This window comes from Chinchilla lanigera, unplaced genomic scaffold, assembly GCF_000276665.1.
Source record: "Chinchilla lanigera isolate Chin_1 unplaced genomic scaffold, ChiLan1.0 scaffold00056, whole genome shotgun sequence".
NCBI lineage: Eukaryota > Metazoa > Chordata > Mammalia > Rodentia > Chinchillidae > Chinchilla > Chinchilla lanigera.
In genome coordinates, this window is record NW_004955457.1 from 13,415,905 (window position 1) to 13,441,648 (window position 25,744).

The following is a 25,744-nucleotide window of genomic DNA, read 5'->3' on the forward strand; positions in this document are numbered from 1 at the left end:
ACAGAGCTAATACTGGACCTTTTTGAGTCTGGGCCTGGAAACCCAAGATCACTTGAGTCTCCACCCAATGCTAGTGACATGTTGCCACCCCTATACCTGCCAGAGACACTGTCTAGCATCAAGCACCAATCCTGGGAAGCCTGTGTTTCTATTTCTTCACCCTTAACATGCACATCTCATGTATTCAAAAACCTTGAGAAAACCAAGAATCATGGAAGATGTAAAAGCTTTTGACTAAAATGAAATAACTGATATGAGTAGTTGAATTAAAACTGCTACCACTAAGTAGAACATGTCATGGTCAATAGGTCTGATTCTTGGAGGTGCTGCCCCACTTGTCGCTCACATTTCCCTTCTGAGAGCAAGGATAGGAGCAGGTTCGTTTCTGTCTCTCTTATTATGAACAGCAGCCACCTGTGCCGACAGGATAGGGAGCAGGGTTCTCACTGTCCCTTGTGTCACTGCCATTCTGGAGGATGAACCCCAACTGTTCAGAAAGATCAACATGAATTTGACCATGCATAGCAGCTCCTGAGATGTGGGTCTTGGGTAACTCACAAGTGTTCCTTTAGTGCCTTTCTTTTCTATTATAACGACCTTCTCCATCTTAGAAGGCCACTGGGAGGCCCAGGAATAGTCATGTGGCTTGGAACATAAAGTAACTAAGTCTTTTAAAAATCAGATTGAAGTTCTGCTCTTCTCTACACTCATGGCCTGAAGAGTGACTTAAGTTCTAGTGTATTTCATACCAGAAAGTGACCAAAAAGCCCCAGATTCTCAGATGTTCCCTGAGATAATCCTGCTACAGGCTGCTATTGTTTCCTCAGGGGAGCCAGTCATCCCTTCCACTGCCACCATGGCATAAGCATGTGCAGTGGGGCCCATATCTGGCCTCACTTCACCTGAGAAGTGATGGATCACAAGCTTCCAGGTCCAGGAACCCAACTGTGTTGTTGTGGTCAGATAGAGTTTTCTGTTAGACCACATGGTACACTTGGGTGTTACAGTAAAGGCATCCTTATTCCCAGTGGAACCAACCCTTTTACAAGGGATATGGTAAAGTGAGATGAGTCTGTATATTAGCCCTGCTGTGCCCTAGGTACCTTAGGGCATGGTCTGCAAAAGCATTGTGATAGTTTTATGGATAGAGGTCAAATTCACACAGAGCAACTTTCCTTGACTAGATCTCCCATGCCTGAAGGAACCCAGCCTTTAAACATTTCTATTCCTTGCTTCCCAGGGTGATATTTGATATCAGCTGCTATCCAGTCTCCAGTCCAGGTGCCTCTCTGTCAATATCATGTGTTAAGATCAGTGCCTCTACTTAGTGCATCTGGAGCTCATGTCTCGCATGATATTACCTTATTCCTCTTTTTGTGGTGGATGGTCCATTACTTCCTAAATATGGAGCTTGTTTTGAAGATTCTTTCCCTGTAGTTTCTAAAGAGTAATTCAGGAAACATGTTGTAGTATGTGATACTGATAGAAAGATATTTTGGAACTAGTAGACTGAAAAGTTTAGATGTTTCATTAGGAAAATCAATCAGATTCCACTTACAAGGGGATGAAGGTAGAAATGAGAACTTCTGGGTCAGATCTCTCACCTAAAGGATACCAGTACATAGGACTCCTCAGGTGTCTAACCTTATTATGATTTAAGCTTCTGCTTCTGTCAAGTATGTTGTTACTTCTCCACCAGGCATCACTCAACCAGCCCTGTCTTCTTCTTGAGGTGATTGCCAGGCCCAATTCACAGCTTGAGAATCCAGTGAGCCTCCAATATTCCTTCATTTTTTTTAGCCATGGTAGGTTGTAAGAATGGATATCCATTTGGTGAGTTAACACGTTCTGGTAAGGATGGATGTAAAGCTTTGTTCAAAGTGGGACAAAGCAAGGAGCAATCGGCTGCACTTTCCACCATTTCTTAACAATGCACCATCTAGCTCAAATACAAGGTCTATCATTTGCCCCATTTTAGCTAAAATAGCGGTAACAAAGTACTTTTTAGTATTTGCATGTTTTCAAACAGCGGTTCACTCACTCTGTGTTTTAGTTCTCCTGACAGTTCTCTTTGATATGACCCTTTTGTTTCAATTCCTCTTTCCAGCTTCATGCCTGTTATAGCAAGGCAGTCTTTGCATCTCTGTCTCTCTGTCTTTGTCCCCGCCACCTCACTCACTCACACACACGCACACACACACAGACACACATTTTTACATGCACAGTCCCTTGTTCATTCACAGATAAACAACCTAGTGGACAGTTCATGATAATTTGAGTCAATGCCAAGTGAGGATTTATGTGCTACTCTGCCTCAGAAGAACAGGAACTGAGGAAATCTCCTAAGAAAGTAAATTGCATCTGCAGCTTGGTAGACATAATGCATTTATTTTTGGTAGAATAACTCATCTAATCAGAGTTACTGTTTACTGACTCCTTACAAGGTGTGGGCTGAGCCTGCCACGTGCATCGGTTTGTTTAAACTTCCCACAACCTGACCATCTTATATCTCATTTTTGCCATTTTCCAACTGAGGAAATTGAGGCACCCAAAGACTTATAATGTCTTTCCACAAATCTCACCTCTGTGGGCCTGTTACCTGTACCAGGCTCAGCCCAGACACATTCTTCCTGCACCACCAAATCTTCTAATTGTTCCTTGACCAGTTCCTTCTGAAGGTGGAAGGCTACATCTGCATTCTGAGTCCACAGGGCTATAAATTCCCTGGGCACAGGACTGACCAAGGCAATGTTTTTTGATCTATATGTTCTCCAACTCATCATGCGTTTTAGTTCGTGTCTTTGCAGATATCTCACTTTCTACCTCATTAGCTTTAAATAGCACAAAAGAAAAAATACAATGTGCTTTGTGATTTTTAGTAAGTTACACTAAATACACCAGTGAAAAATCTGCAGTAGCTGCATAGGGCAGTGGAGTGGTATCTTTGGGGCAGGCTCAGACATCAGTTCTTTCTTTCTTCTTTTTTTTTTTTGTCTTTTTGAGACAGAGTCTCACTATGCAGTTCAGGCTAGTCTTGAACTCACTTTGTAGCCCAGGTTAGCTTTGAACTTGCAATGATCCTCCTGCCTCAGCCTCCTGAGGCATTCCTTCTGTCACATGAGAATGGTCATGGTACTGGAACACAGAAGATGTCTGCAGCTCCCTCTTTTCAACTCAGTAACAACACTACTCCATTCTTTATTAAGCATTGTCTAAAAATTTTTTATGCTGAAGTCTTATTTAATCTTCGGAATTTGGAAGCATACTTATAGTGGTTCCTATATAACACTTAGGAAAACAGAGGTTCTAAGAGGCAGAATGCTTGCTGAGAGTCACTCGGCATGAAGAGATCTCATGTTTTGCATTAGTTGCTCAGTTAGGAGAGCAATGTATTGTACAGTGGCATAAATGAGAGATGCCACGGTGCTTTACTTAGTGCTCTATAATACACAGTCATTTATAATGAGCCCTCTAGCTTATTTACTGGCCATGGCAGATTGTTCAAAGGACTACAAGGTGGGTAGATAATTTCTCTCATTTTATAACAGATATTAGTCATGATTTCTTCATACTCACTTTGTGGACTACACTGTTTGGTATTAACTGTCCTGCAAGGAACAGTTAGCTTGACTGGCTCCCATTTTCCCTGGCCAAATATCATTTTCTTTACCATTTATACTATCAGGCAGAATTCTATGTGGAATGCAGTATATGCCCCAATAGCTTGTTCACCTGTAGTATGATTTCTTTTGTGTGTAAGAGGTATAATAAATGTACTCCTAGCCTGTAGGAAAGGCTTCCCACACCTAGTATAAGTTTGATCTTAACATGTAAACAATTCAAAAGTTGGATTTTCCAATAGTATATCTGCTGAAAGAGATTCAAACAATAAAGACAAACATGATTTTGGCAAAGGCTTTGGGATAGTTATAATCAAGCATTTCTACATAAGAATAATTTCTTCACAACATCTTGGCTTTATTTTTGGTAGGGTTGACAGAAGTAACTTCATTGTGATTTTGAAAATTCTCGTGCTGTCCTTGCATCTTCTTTCACCCTTGTGAGAGTTTTCTAAAGGCAGCAGTGTCAGTCATGCTGTGGCTAAGTTTTCATTTTCCCTCATTGTAGGAATGCTCTTCAAGCCAATAGTCTCATCTGATGTCATGTTGAAAGGAAGTGTTTGAAGGAAAGGGAAGTTTTTGATAATAAAACATCCCAGTTAAGCAACAAGAAAGTTTAGAAGTAGCTATGAGGCTAAATTTACCTGGAGTTTATGGTTAAATTTAATCTGATCTCTTCATGTAGGTGATGGCTAACACTTCAAAACATTAGACTAGATCATAACAGTCTTATTCAAAGTAGTCAATAATTTTCTTCAAAACATCATCCATCATAAAACTTTTCTGACTACTGCCCACACTTTCTGGTTTTGTTCTCACTTTTCTTTTTCCATTCTTGTAGGGCAAACACTTACAATACAAAATCCTTGGTTATCAAACTATAAATCCTCATAACTTTTTAAATAATCTTCCCAAATCACTGGTTCTTTCTTTTGTATGGTTTTCCAGTGTCTTTGCTGTTTTGTTGTCTCACAGATATTATTTCCACCATGGACTGAGAAAGCTTCACTCCTTCACAAAACTTTGAATGGTAAAATTATTTTAGTATAGGTACAAAGTAGCAGAAGAGACAGTTAATCCTGTAATTACTGCTTAAGAAGTGTCTCCAAGTTATTTATAAGAAATGTTTAGGCATACTAGTTAGACTGAAATATCAATTTAAAACATAGATTGCAAAATAAATTTACCATCAGCCAGGATTTGTCACAATAGCATCTCACTGACTCCTTATTGGCTGCCGTGATGGTCTGATCCTCTTCCTTTGATATCCCAACACAGGATCCAACCCCAGTGTCATAAATTGCCAGTACCTAGTTCAGTCTGTGCAAAGTACAATAGCTGTGCCTTCTAAATTAAATTCAGCCTCATTGCCTGACCTGCTTTCCCCTATCTTCTTGGGCTTGGACTCCAAAGTGCCTTCTGGTGGCCTAGACACTGCTATCTCCACCTCCCTGGCTGTGTCCAACACTGGCATTTTGATAAGTTTATTTCAGTTTTCTTTCTCATGTTATTGCCTGGTACAGGTTTGGGCTTGGAGCTCTTTTCTCTTGCTGCTGTGATGAGGAAGACCTACCCTATAGGAATTTTGAAGATTAACATAAAAATATTTCTTCTAAACTTTAAGTCACTTTTAGGATATCTGTGTAGTCACACAGGGGTCCCTAGACATCCATAATAGTCATCCATCTCCGTATTTCCTCCTGGACACATATTTCAGTAGCATCTTACTGCCTATAGCACTAGTCAAAGCTCTCCTGCAATGCTACCACATGTATTATTGTCACTAATTACAGCATACTTTCTAGTTGGTAAGAAGTGTTGGGGGCATCTCTGCACTCACTTATGGAGCTCACATTAAAGAGGTCCACTCATGTACACATAGAAGATGGCCAAATCAGGATTTCCTCTGGGAATGATCCACCCTGATTCACTTTTGGGTCTTTGGGTACCAATATTATGTTGATTTCTCAAAGAAACATTAATAAAATTCTGCTTTGGTGTTGGGATGAAACTAATGGCCATGCACAAGGCCCTGAGTTCAATTCCAGGTACCAAAAAAAACGACAAAATGACAACAAAAAAACTCTAATGGTCAAACATTTCCAGTGTGCCAAGTAAGTAACTTCATTAGTGATTACTTAAAGAGTGACGCAGCTGATGGGCAGCTGTGCTATGAAAGCTGGATCAGCCTGCATATAAATTTGGTTTTTCTGTGGCTCTACGTTAAAAACCAGAAAGAGGATCAAAGACAAGCATCTGAGGGAAAATCATGTGTACTCTTCTGGCATCACATTTTTTTGGTACAAGGAATTGAACTCTGGACCTTGACCTTGCCAGGCAGGCGCCACGCCACTTAGTTATACCCCTAGTCATGGCATCACATTTTATAGGCAACCTTACCAGCCTCATTAAGTGCTGTCAAGCCACAAGGATGAATAACCTTGTTCAATAGTTTTATACACAACTTTAACAAGTAGTGATAATACAACAGGCAGATAAACAGAGGTTAACTCCAAAAGAGTTATTCCAATAGGGTATAGAGGACTGTTCCCCCTGCAAACATTACCTACTACAAAAAAATCCAGAGAGGAACATGACAACAACTATTGCATATACTGCTTACACATATACTTAACATGTACAAACAACATATAGATATACAAATATATTTCTCATATTAATTAAAGATGATTAGACAAAGATAAATGGAAAGGTGTATCCAATCATGGATAGGAAGAATTACTGCTGCATACTAAATAGTACTCCTTCAAACTGACATATAAATTCAACATTTTGTCATCTTAAATTAAAGAGCATATGATATAGCACATTACCAGCCAGTTCTAAATCTCCAAAGGCCATATGTGAAAGAAATTATCCAAATATAGCCTCAGGAATATATCAAAAGGCAAAGGTGAGAAAAATACTGTTATGAAAACATAGTATTATCAGCATATTAAAGGAATGGTAATATTTGAAGAAGAAAGAAATATGCTAAAATAATTAGGAAATTAAGAATTATTAAGAATCTATAGGTAAAATTTTGTTTACTAACAGTTAAAGTAACAGAGAAATTCCAAGGGAAGGCAAGATAAAATTGAATAATATAATCAAAATTAAGCACAAATTATAAGCTTGATTGCAGGTTTAGTTGAATAAAAAATATTAAAATGCAATTCAAATTTTTAAAAAAGAGATTATTTCTGGTAGTAATAACGGTAAGATTATTAAAGGAAAAATTAACAATCATATGTCAGTGAAGTAAATCTAGCACTATAGTCCAATATCTGTTGTAAAAAACAGTATGAGATTGCCTCAGAATACTGTGCATTTTAGAGAAAGCATATTTTAACTCAAGAATGAATCTTTCTCCAAGAATGTGTTTTATCTCTGAACTTACACAGATAACTTCTATTTGGCCTTAACAAAATGATGTAGCACTTAGGGGCAAAGATACAGCACAGCATCCCTGCACTGGAGGCCAAGATGGAGAAGACCTCCATGGCCACCATGACCTTCCCCTTGGTGCTGTGGTAGACGGGGAGGAAGGTGGCCCACACAATGCAGAACACTAGCATGCTGAATGTCAGGTATTTGGCTTCATTGAATGTGTCAGGCAAGTTCCTGGCTAGGAAAGCCACAGTGAAGCTTGCTAAGGCCAGAGAGCCCAGGTATCCAAGGACACAGTAGAAGGCAGTTAGGGAGCCCTTGTTGCACACAATTATGTGGCCCTGCTCAGAGTGTGCATCCGTGTCAATGAAAGGTGGATTTGTTGCCATCCAGATTCCACAGAGAATGAATTGGATCAGAGAGCAGATGGGGATGATGCAGTTAGGTGCCCCTGATATCAGCAATTGCCTCATCCTTCTGCCTGGACTGGTGATCTTAAAAGCCAGAACCACCGTGACAGTTTTGGCCAAGACAGTAGAAACAGCCACAGTAAACACAACTCCAAAGGTAGTTTGACGGAGAATGCAGGTGGCCGTGTTGGGATGCCCAATGAAAAGTAAGGAGCAGAGAAAACAGGAGATGAGAGAGGTGAGCGGGATGTAACTGAGAGCCTCATTATTGGCTTTAACTATGGGAGTGTGCCTGTGCTTTATAAAGACTCCAAGAACAACACCTGTCAGAATAACAAAGCTCAAGGCTGTGCCAGTCAGAACCTTTCCCAAGGGGTCTTCATAAGCCAGAAAAGTTACAGATTTGGGGAGGCAGTGGCTTTGCTGAGAGTTGGCATATTGGTGATCTTGACACTTCACGCACTGTTCCATATCTAGTAAGAAATTTATTTTTTTGTTTTTTTGTTTTTTGGGTTTTGGTTTTTCTCTGGTACCGGGGACCGAACTCACGACCTTGCGCTTGCCAGGCAGGCGCTTTTGCCGCTGAGCTAAATCCCCAGCCCCCTCTAGTAAGAAATTTAAATTGTATCAGTCCAAGTTTAATGTTTCTTCATTTTGGTAGCCACCCATCCAAAGCTCATTAGACTACTTGAACCCAATTTCCTCTTTTATCTTTCTAGATGCAAGTAAAATAATGTAATGAAAAGACAGATTCCTAGTAAACGCCCTTCTTATTTATGGTGCAGTGAATAACAGTGTTTAGTTTCTTTATTCATGGGCATATACATAAGAACATTTATCTATTTTCACAAAACATTTAAAGCCCTTTCTGTATAAACCTTTGTAAATTATACCGTTTGTGTTCATTCAAATAATTATTGACAAACCTAATATAATTTGTTAATATCTAGGGAAATCAATATGGCTAGTAGTACTTTATGTCAGGTATATCATGTTCTCCTACCCTATAAAAGATTATAGCTTTCACCACAAACACAGAATTTGGATTACACTTGCACTGTATCAGTAGATAAAATCCGAAAGTTCTAACATCTTTCCATCATGGAGTCTTTCAAACCCTGAACATAATTTATCGTTATTTTTCACAAACCTTACAGAATTTATCACTAGGCGTTTTAACATATTAAATGTCAATTATCTGTATTAAATATCAATTATCAAAACTTCTACCATATCATTTGAGTGCAATGTAATGATAGGGTTTGTTTTTATATAGTTTAGTATTTAGTTATCAGTTTACTAAATTGTTAATTCATTAATTTACTTAAAGATTTTTTCATTGATGAAGATTGAACCCAGGGCCTTTACAGTAGTAGTTGGCTGCATTCCAAAGTTTATGTATTGTTTTTAATTTTTAGACAGAGTCTTACTAAATCACTAAGTTCCTCAGTTTGGGCTCAAACTTTTGATTGTCCTGGTTTACCTTCCAGAACACTGAGACTATAGCAGTGTGCCGCCATTCTTGGCTACTTGCAAACTTATACGCAACTACCATCGGAAAATAATTCCCATCACATTGCTTCATTTCCATTAAAATTTTGCTCTTTTGAGCCATGACTTCCTGTGTAATATCTGGTGAAAGTAGTCCCTTGGAAAATTTTTATCTTATTCTTGCTTTCAACATTGAATCAAAAATTATGTTTGCTTCAGGATTCTGTAAATGTGGTTTATGACAGTTTTCTCCTACTCCTAATTTAGTGAGACTTTTATAATTATTTCTAAATTATGGAAACATTCAATTTTGTATTTTTATTTATGTATATAAATTGTATCTATTTTCCACAAACTAATGCATTGAATTTTGTTTATATACCAGATATGGTTATGAGATAACCTCCCTAATATATATAAATTTACAATAATGTATGTGAGTTTATTTTGAGAAGGAATGCATCATGTAAAATTTATTTCTTATAATGACATTGTCAGCTATCAATACCAAAATGTAGCAGTTTTCATAATACAAACTGAGTTTTCACATTAATTACAATGAAAATTGGGGAAAAAGATCAAATGGTGACCATGATTTTGATAATAACCAAGGTAATATGGATATTTTTAATTCTTAGTATTGTTTTGCTCTTTTCTGTGAATTTGTAAATTTCAAGTAAATTTTAACAGATCAATGTAACTTATTCCTACCATTTTTTCACATAAAACATTTTTTCTTCCTGTAAAAATGACCACTTTCATTCATGCTTTATCATTTTGGCTTTTTTTTCTTCCTGGTAAAATGTACTGTATTTGAGTATATCAGTAGTTTTTTTAGTAGAATCAATTTTAGTTTTTTTTTTTTTTTTACTTTGCCCATGTATATATCTTCTTAAGATTTCTTGTTACATTTTTCCTGTCTTTTAGTTACTATGTGTTCATTTTGTTTTTCCTTTGCTAGTGTGTAATGAACACTTTACATGCAAAACTTCAGCTTTTCATTTAAATGTACATAATTGCCTATAACTGTAGGTAGTATATATATTTGTCTCTCAACACAGTTTTAGCTTCAGCCCACGAGATTTAATACTAATATTTAAATTATAGACACTTTATTTTTTATATTTTATTAACTGCTGGTTGTTGAGGATTATATTTCTTATACCTTAAAATTGTTGTAATTGGTGTTGTGAGTGCATTTCTTTCTGTATGTGCACATAAAACCTATACATGAAAGTGTCATATCTCTAACCTACATAAAATATATACAATATATCAAAATTAACTCCATGGTACATTACATACCAAAACAAATGAAAAGCATGCTAAATACATTGTGAAATTAAACGTCATATCAGTCACAAAAATAAATCAGAAAACTTCTAGTAATGAACTGATTCCACTGTGTCATGACTTATTATCATAAATCTAAGATATATTGTTATCACAACTTTAAGTTATTATCATACTTTCATATCTTTAAAGTTATAATTGTATTCAAAATCTTTCTATATTGTTTCTGTACTTATCTCCATTATGTGTCAAACTTTATCCCCCTGTTGTTTGTTTTTTCACATAACAGCAATCTTTTTTTTGGTCTTTTTGAGACAGGGTCTCACTAGGCAGTTCAGGCTGGCCTTGAGCTCACTTTGTAGCACAGGCTGGTCTTGAACTCACAAAAATCCTCCTGCCTCAACCTCCTGAGTGCTGGGATTAAAGACATGAACCACCATGCCTGGCATCCACAATCTTTATGTTAGTTGTTTGTTTTTCACAAGGTGTGATATTTTCCTTTTTTCACTTCTAATTTAAACTAGAATTCATTACATCTGTTATCATACTAATATAACATTGATGCAACTGCCATGTGGATAAAAGCATATGACCCTCTTCCCAGAATGTAGCTATCATTATTTATTAAATCCAGTAGACTTTGTGTGTGGTACTATTTTAAATCTATGGCATTAACTATAATTTATGTCATCATATGTTGTCTCTCCTAATTCCTCATGACTTCCAGATCAGGTATAAATATCTAATAGCACTTGAGGTTATGCTGTACCATGATAATACTGTACAACAAAGGCATACCTGTTTCTTACCAAACACAACCTGTCTGAGTACCTGCTGCATGTTAATACCAATGTTAAGCACTGGTAAAGTGTGGATGTGCTGGACCTTTGTCTTCAATGTGATGTAAACGTAGTTCCTAAGAAGGCAAAGAATTGGTTAACATTGCATAATAGTGTGTGTTAAACTTCATCATGGAGATTGGATTTAGAAATGGTGGACTAGAGTAAAGGGGATTTCTTGAGAACATAATACTTTCAATGAGCCTAGAAAAATAAAGAAAGAAGCCAAATGTTGTAGTACATGACTGTAATTCCAACTTCTCAGAAAAGTGAGGCAAGAAAATTACAAGTTGGAGGCTTCCCTGTGCAACTTTGTAAGACTATCTCAAAATAACAAAAAGTTGGTGTCTTGGTTACTTTTCTCTCGTTGCTGAGACAAAATACCCAACGCCCAAAATGAAGGAAGGAAAGGTTTATTTAGCTTACAGTTTGTGGAGGTTTCATTCCATACTTGGCTGGCTCTGAGGCAGAAGATAGCAAAGCAACAAGAGCAAAGGGGGAATGGCAGCCGAACAGCAAACAGCCAGAGCAAACCCGAGGAATGGCGGCAAGCAGCTTCTTTCTTGCCTTACATTGTAAACAGGCTACCCCCACCTAAGGGGAGTGTAGCTCTCACATAATCTCCATGCCCTCCTCTTCCACAGGCTCAGGATGTATACAAAGTAAGCACCCTGGCTTCCTGCTGAGTCACTTAGCCAAACCTCTAGACTCCCCAAGTTGACACAATGTATCAACCATAACAGTTGAGGATGTTTCTCAGCATATCTCTTCCCAGGCTTCAATCATCAGAAAAGCAAAAATTAATTCAAAAAGTGTGGTTTAAGGTAGAGTGTGTTTGTTCAAAATGTAATAATACACAGTACAGTTAAGTTGATATCTAAAGGAAGAGAGTTTTTTATTTGCTCTTCTCTTCAAGATTTTTTTCATTTCATGGTTAGATACAACCAAAAAGAGAAGTAGAGAATTTTCTCCATAAGACGTCTCTTACCTGTGTCATTAGTAAACTCATTCTCTGGGCAGTGGGTGCAATCAAAACAACAGGTGGGTTTTCCCTCCTGAGGAGTTTTCCTAAAGCCAGGTTTACAACTCTCACTGCATACAGATTGAGGAGTCTGAGGAAAAGCAATATGGTTTGGCATATTCTTAGTTGTTTACTTAATCTTCCATGCTTAAAGTGATAAACTTAATTTATATAAATGCACAAATTTAATTATTTCATTGAATATCATATTTATTTAATGATAAATATATTTCTTTAAGTAACATATTGTTCATGTAAATTTGTTAAGTAAATTGATTTCTTTACCTTTCATCAGAAACTGAGTAAACCTGGATATCTTCAAAGTGGTTACTCAGGAAAACAAATATAGACATGTAAGTTTGATCAAATAATTAATCATTAACTGTTCCTTTCAATACAGTGATAGAAGTCAGTAGTACAACTATGTTAGCTATCCTGTATGTACATATATGCATAATTTTCCCCTTCTTTCTTTTCTCTTTTCCCTCATCGCAGTTGCTCTTTACTTTTGAGCAGTTTGCTTTTGTTTCACAATGTCTATCATACCTCCTAATTTTTATTCACTCTTTCAGGTTCTTACACTAGTGAGACAATATGTTGCTTACAAATGCAGGTCTGATTTACTTCACTTATGACTATGGTCTCTAGCCTAGGTTCTATTGAGAAGGTTTTTGCCTACACTCCTACTTCAACAATTTTGCCTGCTTTGTCTACCAGCAAATAAAGTGCTTCTGTCTAAAAAAAAAAAGAAACTGAGTAAATAAGAAAAATCTCTTCACATTGGAATTATGTCAAATTTCCATATCTCATAGTTTTCTTCCCAAGGGTAGTGGCACAAAACATACAAAAGTATTTTATTTGTGTGTAATGAATGGCATGTGTAATGAAGAGCTCCAACATACCTCTGTAATCCCTGTGGCCCACTCTATTATCATTTCAGATAAAGACAATTGTTGACCATGTGGAACATGTGGGGAAAATTCTCCAACTTTCACCCTAAGTTTAAGGCCTTCTGGAAAATTCCAAAAGTTGAGAATGTCATACTTTGCATCAAGTTTTCTTTTGTGGTCCAAATTCACTTGGTCTCCGGTAGGATTGTTAAACTGGATAGTCTTCAGAAACGGATGCAGCTGAAAGAGGTCCATGACCTTGTAACGATGTGAGTCTCAGCATTAACACACAAAATTTGAATTGTGAACTTGCCCAATCTGCTATAACCTTTGTTTTAGCACAGAATTTTTAAACAAGGATTCAATGAAGTAAAGCAATAGAAGCACTAAAATATCATAATGTTGCTGAAGTATCAATCAGATTCAAAAGAAAATATTCCAAATGATCCTGTCTAAATAGACAACGTATATGGTTGTTAGATAAAACTTACCAAGAATTAAAGCTGCTCGCAACCATATCCACTCTGATTTTTCTCAGAGTGAATTTACTGACAAATGAGGTTATTGATATCAAAAAAGTGGAAAAATTAAATAGGAAAATTTAGATAATGTATCCACTATCTAAATCCATCATAATATCCACCACACTACCTACAGAAAGAAATACATATGTTCTTGTTTTCCTTTAAGAACTTCATGAGAAGAGTTTAGATTTTTCTAATTAAAAACATGAAGTGAATGGATCATTGATATTCTTAGAAGTGAAGCCATGGTCTTGACTCATTTCTATTTACCCCTTGCCAGTAGCCCCTTGTTCTTGATTAGCAATTCTACTAATGGCAAAATTTACTATAACAATAAACCTAGTATGTTTTCTGCATTTTGAAAAAAAACAATGTTAAACTACTTGCTTAGACACCATGTGGAACTCCTTAAGAGAAACCAAGGTGAGAGGGCATGCCATCCAAAAGAAAAGACTACCTGCCATAGGGAAAGCACTGTCCATCCTCCCTTTGATGTTGACTGCACTTGCACTTGTTGAAAAAACATCTCATGCAGGGCGTGTGCCACAGCATACACAGCGTTGTATATATTGTAACTCCCATCACTCATGTCCATGTCGAAATGATTTCCAGGTAACCAGGCCAAAGACGCATTAGGTGTACAGTTCTTTAATGTACAGGTAGACTCAGACAACGAGCAATGAAAATTCTGGAACCAATACAGAGCAAGGAAAGGATCTTCTGGATATTTGGAGGGGATAGCTGTCTGGATAAAATTTTTAAAACCAGAAATCTCCTCATGATGGTATGAAAAAATGAAAGTCCCATGGAATGAGTCAAGTATGAAATTTTTTCCAGTGATATCAGCATGCCACTGTGAGTTTGTGATCCAGACTCTCCATGTCACTAAATGTAGTCCTATACAATAATTTACATCATTTAGACTATCCGTATCATAGTAAATGATAACTACATTTACTGGTGATGTTTCTCTGGTCAGAAAATCATGCAGCTTTGTTGTTGAGAGATAGGACACAAGAGAAGTTGAGATCATTTTCACAAATGCTACACAAACTCCATTTCTGTCCATCTCTGCTCTCATATCTGAGAGAAACTTGAGGCCATTCTGACCTTCTGTGATGACCAGCCCCACCCAGTTCCAGCTGAAATGAAGGATCAAGGAGACCATTCTAATGGCAAGAGATGTGTCCTTGGGGGCCATCTGGTAGAGAGAAGGAAACTGTCTATTTTCACTCAACATAGGATCAAAAGAGCCAAAAGTAATCTAAAAGGAAAAGAGAATTGGAAGAAACGTGAAGAGTTGACATAAAGCACAACCTTGCATTGCAAGGATATTAAGTGACAGTTGCAAGAGGTAGAATGAGATACTCGGGACCAGGGATACAGCTCAAAGGTGCAGCACCTGCCTGGCAAGCACAGGGTCTTGAGTTCATTTTCTGGTACAAAAAAAAAAAAGAATGAGATACACATTCCTCACACTGGTAATTAAGTATCTCACTCCCTCAGTCCTTTCCTCTTGAAAATATCTGAACAGACTCTGATTTGCAGGAAACCTCTTTGTTTTCTCCTGTTATCCCACTCTTTGGCCAAAAGAACTTTGGGTAACCCACCCATTTCTGTGTCATATCCTTTGCGGTTATATACTTTTAGAAAGGCATAAACCCAGTCTTCCCCTTTCGCCATCTTTAGGAACCTGAAAAGGGCACCAAAGTGGATATAATTTCATCTCTTCTCATCCCAAGTACCCTTACCTGTGGAAATTTATACAGTTCCAATAGTCCTCCAATTTGAGCAGAAGTTGCCCATGATGTTCCTGTTAATAATGCGACAGACTTGGTTTCTCTCCCACACGTGTAGTTAGGGATCCCGTCCTGTCCTGTTTGCAAAATGAGGAAACTTTCCAATATCCTCCAATGACTATAAAGGAAGTTATGAAACTCATATCCGAGAGATATGTTGGGTAAAAGCTGAATACTCCAGTTGATCTCTTCAATGGCAAAAATTAAGGCTAGAACATTCTGATAACTGTTGGGCATAAGCCTGAATACAAAGAAATGATTCAATCCATAATTATTTTCCAATCCATACATTTAAAACCTGAATGCTTGTGTCCTTCCCCCAAATTGATATGCTAATTCCCTAAACCTGAATATGATGGCTTTAGGAGATTGATTGTTGGTAGGTAATTAGTATTACTGTTGTCATTAAAATGAATTTCTTATGAATATGATTAGTATCTTTACAAGAGAATAAAATTTGCTTCATCCTGTCATGTGAAAACTGTTTAACATGACTTCCACTAATAAACTAAGATGCTTCCTGCAACTCAGCTCCACAGTTGTGAAATGTAAATACTTGTTTTAGACACACAGTTTGTGGTATATGTTAATATAGAAGTCTGAGTGAAGGTGAATACCCAGGAAATTTAATCTGCTTTTAAAAGTGCTCACTTCCTTAAAGTCTTAGAATTTATAACTAAAGAAAAGAACATAACTTAGGCTCTTGAAGCCCCTACTAACTCCTGCATGCATCCAGGAAATTATTCCCCTTTGAAATGTAAAGTGTGAGGAATGGAGAAGTAGATTACATTTTGGATGGATACTGGAAATGTTTCTTTGTATCAAGAACTAAAATAATCCCACATAGGAACACAACATTAAATGCTTCATATTACATAAATGCTGTTCACCCGAAGTCAAAATATCTGTGAAGGTAAATGAAGACTAATGGTAAATGAAGGGTCTGAAGCAAGTACAAAACTTTGACACCTGTGGGATGATTATGCTACAGCAAAACACTGTGAATTAAGTAACCTGTGAAAGGCTTTGCCCTGTGAAAATTATACATCTATCAGCACCAAGACACACGAAATTTAGATCAACTTCAGAGCTTCTTAAAAGGAGAGATCTAATCAAGTGTGGTGGCACATGCCTGTAATTCAGAGACTGAGGCAGGGGACTCACCTCGTTTGAGGCCAGCCTGAGCTACATAGTGAGCTCAAGGCCAGCCTGCACTGTAGAGCGAGGCCCTGTCTCATAAAACCAAAGATGAAAAAGGGAAGATCTTGAAAAGGCAAGGATATTTGGAAGATGAACAAAGTATTGTCTGGAGTGGAACTCGTAGGAAACAGACAAATTGTATAAACTTTCAAATTCATAACTTTTTTCACTTTGAAAACATAAAAATAATTTCAGTGTAAGTATTCACACCTTATAGCAGGGCGTATTTTAAACACTTTCTATCCCCCCCCTTCTGTTTTTACCATTTTGGAAGGAGTCTTTCTTTTCCTTTTTTTTAATTTTAAAAATAAACAGAGGAAAACATTAACAGACAGTCTTTAAGGACTCTTTCATCTAGTGACAAGTTCTTGCAATTTGATTGCCTAACATGTAACTTCATGTTTTAATTTTCTTACACCTTGAAGCTTGAATAAAGCCGAGTTCATGTTCACATCTGATTGGTACTCCATGTTTGGTTGAGAAACGTATGTATTCTTTTTATATTTGCCCCTCTCCAAACTGAACCCAAGGACACCCAAGTGCTTTGTGTGTGTGTTAATCTCAGTTTCATCCCTAGGCAAAAATATGTGTTCTTGAAAGGTTAGGTATGCGTGTCTATATGTGTCCACTAAGTAGATGTACAAATTTAATATTCTACTAATGCAGTTATTTTTCTATCAGACAGCACTGTTGAAATTTCTCTATTTCCATATCTTTTCTTATTTGTGTTTTTTCTCCTTCCTTTAACTTTCTTCTTCCTTCTCCTTCTCATCATAACAATTTCTTCTTTTTATTTTTGAGTCTACATTATCTTAATATATTACAATATATAATCTCACAATATTTTGTGATTATTTGAGGCTCCTTACCATCATGGATGAAGAATAATGAAGAATACATTTTTTTTGTTTTTAATCACATCTTTTCCTTTATCCAAATTTCTGAAAGTAACAAAGATACCATATATTGATTCTTATTGGTATTGACGTAATAGTATCTTTATAGTTATTGCAGGATGTGTTTGCATTTCTCCACACTTATTTTAGTTTATACTTGTTTCTTACAAAGTGGGAAATAACTAAAGTTACTCCAAAATTTTAGCCTATACTTAAGTGAAGGGTTTATTCTACTTAAATTGTTGTGATAATACATTTACTGGCTTTGTTCAAACAATGAATGTTGTACTTTTCATTGTCAGGTAACTTCTAGTTTATTTTCTAGGTTTTCTTTCATGTATAGGTGTGTGCCTATTTCTGTTATTTCGCTATATTTCCTCTACTCGGGTGAGAGTTACAGTACACAATTATATTTTGCAATATATGGTAAAACTAAATAACATTACCAAAACTAGAACTATTTTCTCATCTACTTAGTAATTCATGAGCTCTTCAACAGTCAGGTGTCTCTCATGACTCACTTGCTTTTGTTTCAGTATATTTTTTGCACTTATTCCGTCCTCTTAGTTCTCTATCTAATGTTTCCTTATTTTCTTGGTTTTTTTTGTGTGCGTATGCCCGATTCTGTTTCCTTCAGACTAAAATTGAGTTGATCATTGTCTATTCTCCAATATAACCCATCTAAGAAGAATTAATCTACATAAATCTTCAAGGTTATTTTCTAAAACCTTTATTTTGCCAAGTTTTAAAATTTTAATTTGTTGTAGTTTCATTTTATATTCATAAGTATTGTTTGTTAATGATAAGTATTGCTTATAGTTGCTTTATATTCTGAAGTAAGTATATTTGATAATTGAAAAATAAGTATCTAAATCCATGGCTCTCTTTAATTTTTTTTTGTATTGCTGACAATGATAAAGTGTTAGTTTTTCTTATGTCGTAAACTAATTCTTACATCATATTAATGTAAGGTGAACATCAAGTATTTGTTTTGGGTCTTTTCTTCTGGAGAAATATATTAGCTTCTGCTTCAGTTATGTAAATTGATATCATGCTTATTGTCTTTCTTTTCTATGACTCCAAGATAATTTGAGAGTCTCTCAAGTATTTTCTCTCAGTACATCATAACGCAAAGCAAATACTTTCATTGTGGGACTACTACTGTCTTTTGTATTTGATTTACTTTAAATTTTCACAAGTGTTTATATTTTATTTCATTTGTCCTTGGCAATTGCTCTTACACTGTACAAACACAGAAATGAAACTAAAATGCTTTACAGAATATCTTCTTGCTTCTTTGGGGAAATTATTCAAAAAAATTTTTCATATTTTAAATCTCCATTTGATTTCCCTCATTTAATATACTTAATTTGAGTTGAAAAGCAAATCAATTTTCAAATAAAATACATGAGCATGCAGTTGTATTAGAATTGAGAAAAAAGGGATGGCCTTCAAACTGTTCTACATTTATCACAATTGGAAAATAAAAAAGGAAAAATCAGTATTAGGTAGAGATTTTCCCAATACCATATTGAGGTGCTAGTACTCTGGCACCCACTCCCACCTACCCAAATATAGAAATCAAGTGTGGATTACAGCAATTTCACTATTTAAATAACCCCCCAGAAGATACTGAAAGAATTATATGGAGGAAATTATGATTCGTGGTAAAGTTTGACATTTTAGCAAAATGGTATGACATTTTAAATAAATGTAAACAGAATAATGTAAAACAATTGTCTAAAATTGCCGCATTAATGTAGACTTAAAATACTAAAAACAAACTACCTGAAATGCAGAATAGAAATTTTAAAAGTATAACGATGAAATAGTTTAAATGCCTAAAGTAATCTGGATTTGGAGAGGAACAAATGAGAGCATATTAATAGTTTTATCTAACATTGGGGAGTCAATATAACAAGACTTTAAATTATGATCTAATAGCTGCTCCCTTAAAACTAAAAACAGGTTCATAAAGGCACAGCCATTGTTATTACATCTTTAAGAACGTATCTCAGCCATAAAGTATTAAGGAATCCAAAGATTACTAGTATCTGAGAAACCTGTGGATAACAGTATAGCATCATGTGTTAAAATTTTTACAGTACAGAGTAACAGACCTGAACACCATTTTAAGATCAGTATCAAAAAATTCTTAGTTTGTCAACGAAACAATTATATTCTTCTGTGTATGTTGAATCACATATTTACATATCTCACACATGGTTGTCTGATTTTCTACTTATAAATTTCAAAGCTTTTACCTTAAAAATAAAGAAAACTTATTAATACGGTGCAAAGTGGGTCTGATCTTTGACAACCAAGCAAGTTCTTAATTATAATTTGTTTCTGAAATGTCCAAAAGAGACATTTTGTTCAGCCACAGAAATACAGTCAGTGACATATTAGATAAGGCAAATTTGAAACCCGGTTTGTTAAGTCATACACACACACACACACACACACACACACACACACACACACACAGAGAAATTTACCAATCAAATGTAGTAAACACATGAGACAATGTATACATTAATAGTTACTATGATTAATTACATTTAGATCATAAAGGAGATTAAAGCAATGATTAGAAAGTAGAAGCTAAGAGTCACATAGATAGGGAGCAAAATGTATGAAAAAAGTAGGTTCTGACAGAAAATATGTAAACAGTTTCCTATATAAGTACCACATGCTAACCAAATGTGCCAGTGAAGCATAAACATGTTCCTTGAGAAGTAAATTACAAGGAAGAATATGAACATTTGCAGTAATTCACTTCAAAGGGAAAAAGCAACATACATCTCAAATAATTCAGGGTTAGAGACTAGATGTTACAGAGCAATAGTATAAAACACATATAAAGTAACTCTAAAGGAAAATAATTACCAGATATATTTCTATGGAAAGAGCAATAAAATAAGTTTCATACAGAAAAACCTGATAAAGAGAAACAATTTTAAAGAAAAAAAGAACATTACCAACTTTAGACAAGAGAAAGAGCTCTTGAAAAATTAATCTAGCCAATTTTTCATCCATCACATTGATCTTTATAAAAGACGTACTGAATTTTGAAAAAAAATCATTACTCAAAGAGACTGAAATGAAAATAAAGGTGAATTTGTACAAATATTTCCACATAATTTTAAGGATTATAGGAAATAAAATTTCCAGTAAACAGTGAACCTGAATGTATTTGCAGACTAGTTTCTAGAACTTATGAGTAGATATTCACTCTACAAGGGAATTCTAAAGTAAAATAAAACATAGAAAATAAATGTCATTTTTATGAGGTTAACATGAGTTTCTTATAAATACAAAAAAATTTTTAAAATAGAATCACCAGAAGTATGCATTAAATATTTGTTTTTCAAAAATTGTCACTTTTCCAAAAAAAAACCCATAAAAATTGTCACTTTTCTGCAAGAAGAAAAATAACATTTTAATTTAAATACATACAGCACTTGATATTAATACTTATTTCTGACTGAATAATATTAGTACAGAGAAAAATATTCCTTAACATTATACTTTTGAATATAATGAAATAAAATCTCTTTTTACATACATTTGGTACAAAAATAAATGTTCTCTAGATAGATTTAACTATTTGAAAATTTAAATTTAATCAGAACTTCCTATTGCATTTCATAACCATGTAGAGTTAAATATGAAACATTGTCCATTAAATATGAAATTAAGGGAAAAAACTAACACAGGAACTCTTTCAAATCAAAATTTAACTCTCCTTTAAATTAAAAAGAAATGACTCACAAACAATGCGGGTAGAGAAGATAAATAGATGACCTACAGTCTAAGGGATACATTGCATTGGTAATTACTGCTTTCATCCCCACTTAAGTCTGATGGCAAGAAAACTATAAATGACACTAATGATGCACTGTGATTCCTTTTGGATGTCAAGAGATGAAGGTATTGAGGGGAGCTGTACATCAGGAGCCTTTCCAATAAGATAGATTTCAAACCTCTAGAATTGTTCATTATTGTCTTGTAGTTTCTAAGTATAAAGTCAATATTCAGTAAAATAGGAAAAATATTAAAGGAAGAAACATTTATTATAATGTCATAACATATTGTTCACTTCACAAACCCAAGAAAAATTCTGAAGCAGATTTATGAGCAACATAAAATCAATAACATAAAGCATTATGGGGAATATACATACAACCAAGATAAGAAAACTTTTACTGGAACCTAGAACAAAACCATAAAATTCTTTCAAGGGACATAAAACCATTAAAATAATATTAAACAGATTTTAATATTTACTAAAAGTTTTATCAGAGTTCACACTGGCCTAACTGAAAATTGAAAGAGGACTTTATGGAAATGGTAAAAATTAAAGCTTTTTCTGAAACCCAACTAGCCTTTGAAGTTAATGAAAATAGTTCAGAATAATTAGTCATTGTTATTTTAGAGGAAAAATAATTTACTAGTAAACATATATATTTTAGGTAGACTTGGAATGACTGTGGATGATATAGATACACCAAGAGGCAGCATAAGAAAAAAGAGTAATAACTTGTATGTATAAAAAAAATATTGCTTTTATCATAAATTTGGCATTGAAATTTAGAAGATTAAGTTATTTCATTAATGATGAAATTAAACTATCATGACAGATATGAATTGACTTACACTCTTATTTAATATAAAAATTTCAAAGTATCTATTTCTAAAAAAAAGTACTATAATTTCCACAGATGTGTTTATAAAAATGTAGATTATAATGTATGATTTAAAGGAAGAAAGAAAAAGAAAAAAGATGATTGTATTTGTCTATATAAAGGTTCATTCCCCCTTAAGTCTATTATATCAAACATATTTAATGCAAACAAATCCCAATATTATATTTTAAATATAACTTGAAACAAAATACCCTTTTACTAAATTTCTAACACATTTCCAAAAGTGAAAATGTTTATTGTAACTTTAAAAAATATTAAAAGGCAAATAATCCAGTGAAATGTTCATAAGATACTACATAAAAACATTCAGTCTAATCTTTAATAGCAGAATATAAATATAGCAACAAGATCCCTTTTTACACAGCAAGGCAGTCCATTTTTTACATAAAGGTGGAAGAATAGCTTTGAACATAACGATTTTGTTTCAGGTTTCACTGGTTTCAGTCAGAGAGCACACATTTAGCTACTATAATCAATCATCCATTGAAGGGCAATTATTTGCCTACCTAAAATCATAAAAATAGACACTAACTAGAAAATTTGGAGTACTCCAAAACTGGTAACTGGAAAATTGTTAGTCTGACAATATGTAATATATTAATAAAAGAATTATCAATAATATTTTGATGTATATAGAAGCATATATATTGTGTCATGTGAGAAAAATAGGATATGTAAGATACATATTCTTACTATGGTAATGCATTGATATTTATGTGCAAATATATCCAAGATATTATAAAAACCACCATATAATTATTGTGGTCATTGGATTTTACGCATACATGCGCCACATCATTTTTCAAATATTATAATTAATTTCTGCAATATAATATGGCTGTAGAAGAGAGAAATTAATTAAACTTATTTTTTACTTTTCTTAAAGTTTTTTTTTTTTTTTTTCCTTCTGGATTTAAGAGAAAGTAAAGCATTTCCACGATCCTCTAAAAGCTGTTTTCTTTCCTAGTGAATAAGTCATCATGGACAAGAAAATCTGAAATTGCAAAGACATTCTTTTTAGTCACAGACATGGTTTAGAATGGAAAGATCTGGACAAAGGTCAACTGCCAGCATTGATGGGTTCCCTGAGAGGTGAGAGAGGACAGCAGAGGACAGATGAAGAGCAGTAAACCTATCCTCTCCCTACAGAAGAGAAAGTTCTTCCAGCACCTTTGAAATCTGAGCACACTCAGTATCTGATCTGTTCATCCTGTAGTGTCCCCTGATGATGTGCGTTCAAAATGTGCTGCCTCCAGCTATAGTCTTTTGGGGATGGTTTTGCCAGAATTCCTCATTAACTGCTTTGTGTGTCTTAGTTATGTCCCATCCAGTGACTTTGATTCTTTCTGCTCTGTAGCTGTAAACACTCATTAGTCTATTAGCCATATTTAGAATACAAATCAATACCTCACCTCCAATGCAAAAGTGTATTCTAATGGTTCCCATACTGATGGTTACAGCCTGCTTACATAAAAGCTTTCTTACCATTTTAAACAAATGCTTTGAATAATTTCTTCTTTAACCATTTTTAGGAAATTTAGAACAGGCTTCCCTGACTCATCTACAAATAATCGTGCAGATCTATCACTGTCTAAGAATCAAAAACTGACAGCATCCATCAGAATAAAACTTTGTATATTAAACAAACTGACAACATCGAGCACAGTTTGGAGAATTTTGGGGAAAAATGCTCGATATATTAGCACATATCTGTACCCACTACTAACACGAAAACTGAGGAGGGAGGACTGCTGAAGTCTGGGAGATGGCTGCCGACCTAGACAATCCAGCTGCAGTTTGTCTCAAAAATATGTAAATGTGGGGAAAGCATCCAAGAGCAGGTACATAAGCAATTATGTATTACAATTATAAAACAGCATTATAAGCGTTATAAAGAATATGAGATAGGTGCAAACTCCTTTTATGATAGGAACAGGCCTCAAATTTTAGAACTGCCATTCCTGACCTAAATCCAGGAGCTACCACAAGTTCCACCTGTGGTTGTAACATCTGACAAAAGATAAAAGCAATCTTTTAAAATTTATTTTATCGTATTTTATTTTATTTTGTGAATACCAAGAATCAAACTCAGGACCTTGCATTTGCCAGGCAGGCACTGTGCCGCTGAGCTATATCCCCGGCCCCCAATCTCTTTTTAGTAACATCCCTTTTTCTCACAAAAGTGTAAGTCATAAGCTAGCCTCTGAAACTGTGCAAAAATTGTTTATTATATCTTCAGTTATAGAATTGATGTAATATCTGAAAACGAATGTTGTGTATGTGAAGCTGGATCAAACTGGAAGGTAAAAACTTCACAGGATACTGATGTCTTGTTCCTGTGGCCACATGGAAGTTTCCTTGCTTCAGCTCCTGGAGGCCTGGAACATCCCTAACATAAAAGCATAATACACAGATACTTGAACATGTAACTAAATAACTACATTAAGTCATCTGTCAAAGCAGATGTGGTACAAATAGCAGTGGCCACCCTATGGAGACTTGGGAATTTCAGTCATAATAAAAGAAACCTCATCAGGCCTTTTTCAAAGGACAGTTTGCTTCAGATTCTGAGCACTGAACTAAATACAATGGTTTTTATTGTGTTTCTAATGAACATCACTTAATATCCTACCTGGATAGCTAGGGTATAAGGAGGGCCATGTGCAATACAATAATGCACAATGTGATGTCGCCTTCTAGTTCTAATCTTGAAAAGAAGTTCAAAACATGAAAAAAGAAGTCTCTCTTCCCACTTTCAAAAGGTAAAAAAGAGAACAGGAGATACACAAATACGTTATAGACAGTTCTGTGTAAGTATAAATGGAAAGGACAAGATAGGGGTATAGAGAGTATTGATCTATCCACAACAAACTTCCTAGGCATTATACATTGTGATGATCAAGCAGAAAATGAGCAAATAACGTGACACTTACACAAGGGTAATGAAGTCCTTGCTAGGCTGTATATCAATAGTACCAGTCAAGTATAAACCAGTACAAAGGCAGAAAAAACCCCCAATCACCACATCTCCATCTTTGCGCACTCTGGCACCCCTTGTGAAAAGGCAGTCTTCATTAGCAGAGTTACACACTGAGAGAGGAAGCTGCAGGAGAAAGAAAATTATAACCAAAGGGAACATTTTAGAAATGTCTGCAAAGGCTTAAGTCTGAGTGAAGATGGAACTTGCAATATCAGTCAGGTAAATGCAGATGGCACACGTGTACTTATGTGTGTGTTGTTGGTATTGCAGTGGAGGATTTAATGACACTGTCTTCTTTCAACTAACCTTCCTCCATCCCCCAAGAAGGATTTACCACTTTTACCTTGGAGCTCTGCACCTGAGGTTTGGCTCCAACTGGAAAAACACAAATTGGAAAAGGTTTGATGGTCATCATTCAAACCTTTAGGCACCATGATTTCACCCAATTCCACTGATAGCAATTTCCCAGTGGCCTTCTCCTCTTGGGCCGCGTTCATCTCAAACATAGTACAATGGGCCATTTGTACAGATGTCATGTAAGATGATGCAAATTGTCCAACAGAGAATTCAATGCTAGTTGTTTGTTGAAGTAGTCTGAAAAGATCCATACTCAGTCAAGAACTTTTGAGCATTATGCATTTTATAGTTAAAGACAGGTTGTTCTAGTGTTTACAAATCCAGG

General features: G+C 35.3%; 1 protein-coding gene across 1 annotated transcript; it reads right to left on the reverse strand.

The window, feature by feature from the left end:
• Positions 1 to 6,942: 6,942 nt before the first annotated feature.
• Positions 6,943 to 25,474, reverse strand: LOC102005010 (vomeronasal type-2 receptor 116-like). Its single transcript, XM_005397122.2, has 9 exons — positions 25,406 to 25,474; positions 25,016 to 25,185; positions 24,406 to 24,471; positions 15,230 to 15,518; positions 13,936 to 14,742; positions 12,967 to 13,194; positions 12,032 to 12,155; positions 11,036 to 11,038; positions 6,943 to 7,893 (listed from the first exon to the last, which is right to left on the reverse strand). The coding sequence occupies exons 1-9, from the start codon at positions 25,472 to 25,474 to the stop codon at positions 6,974 to 6,976; spliced, it is 2,676 nt and encodes an 891-aa protein (XP_005397179.1). The 3' UTR covers positions 6,943 to 6,973.
• Positions 25,475 to 25,744: the final 270 nt, after the last annotated feature.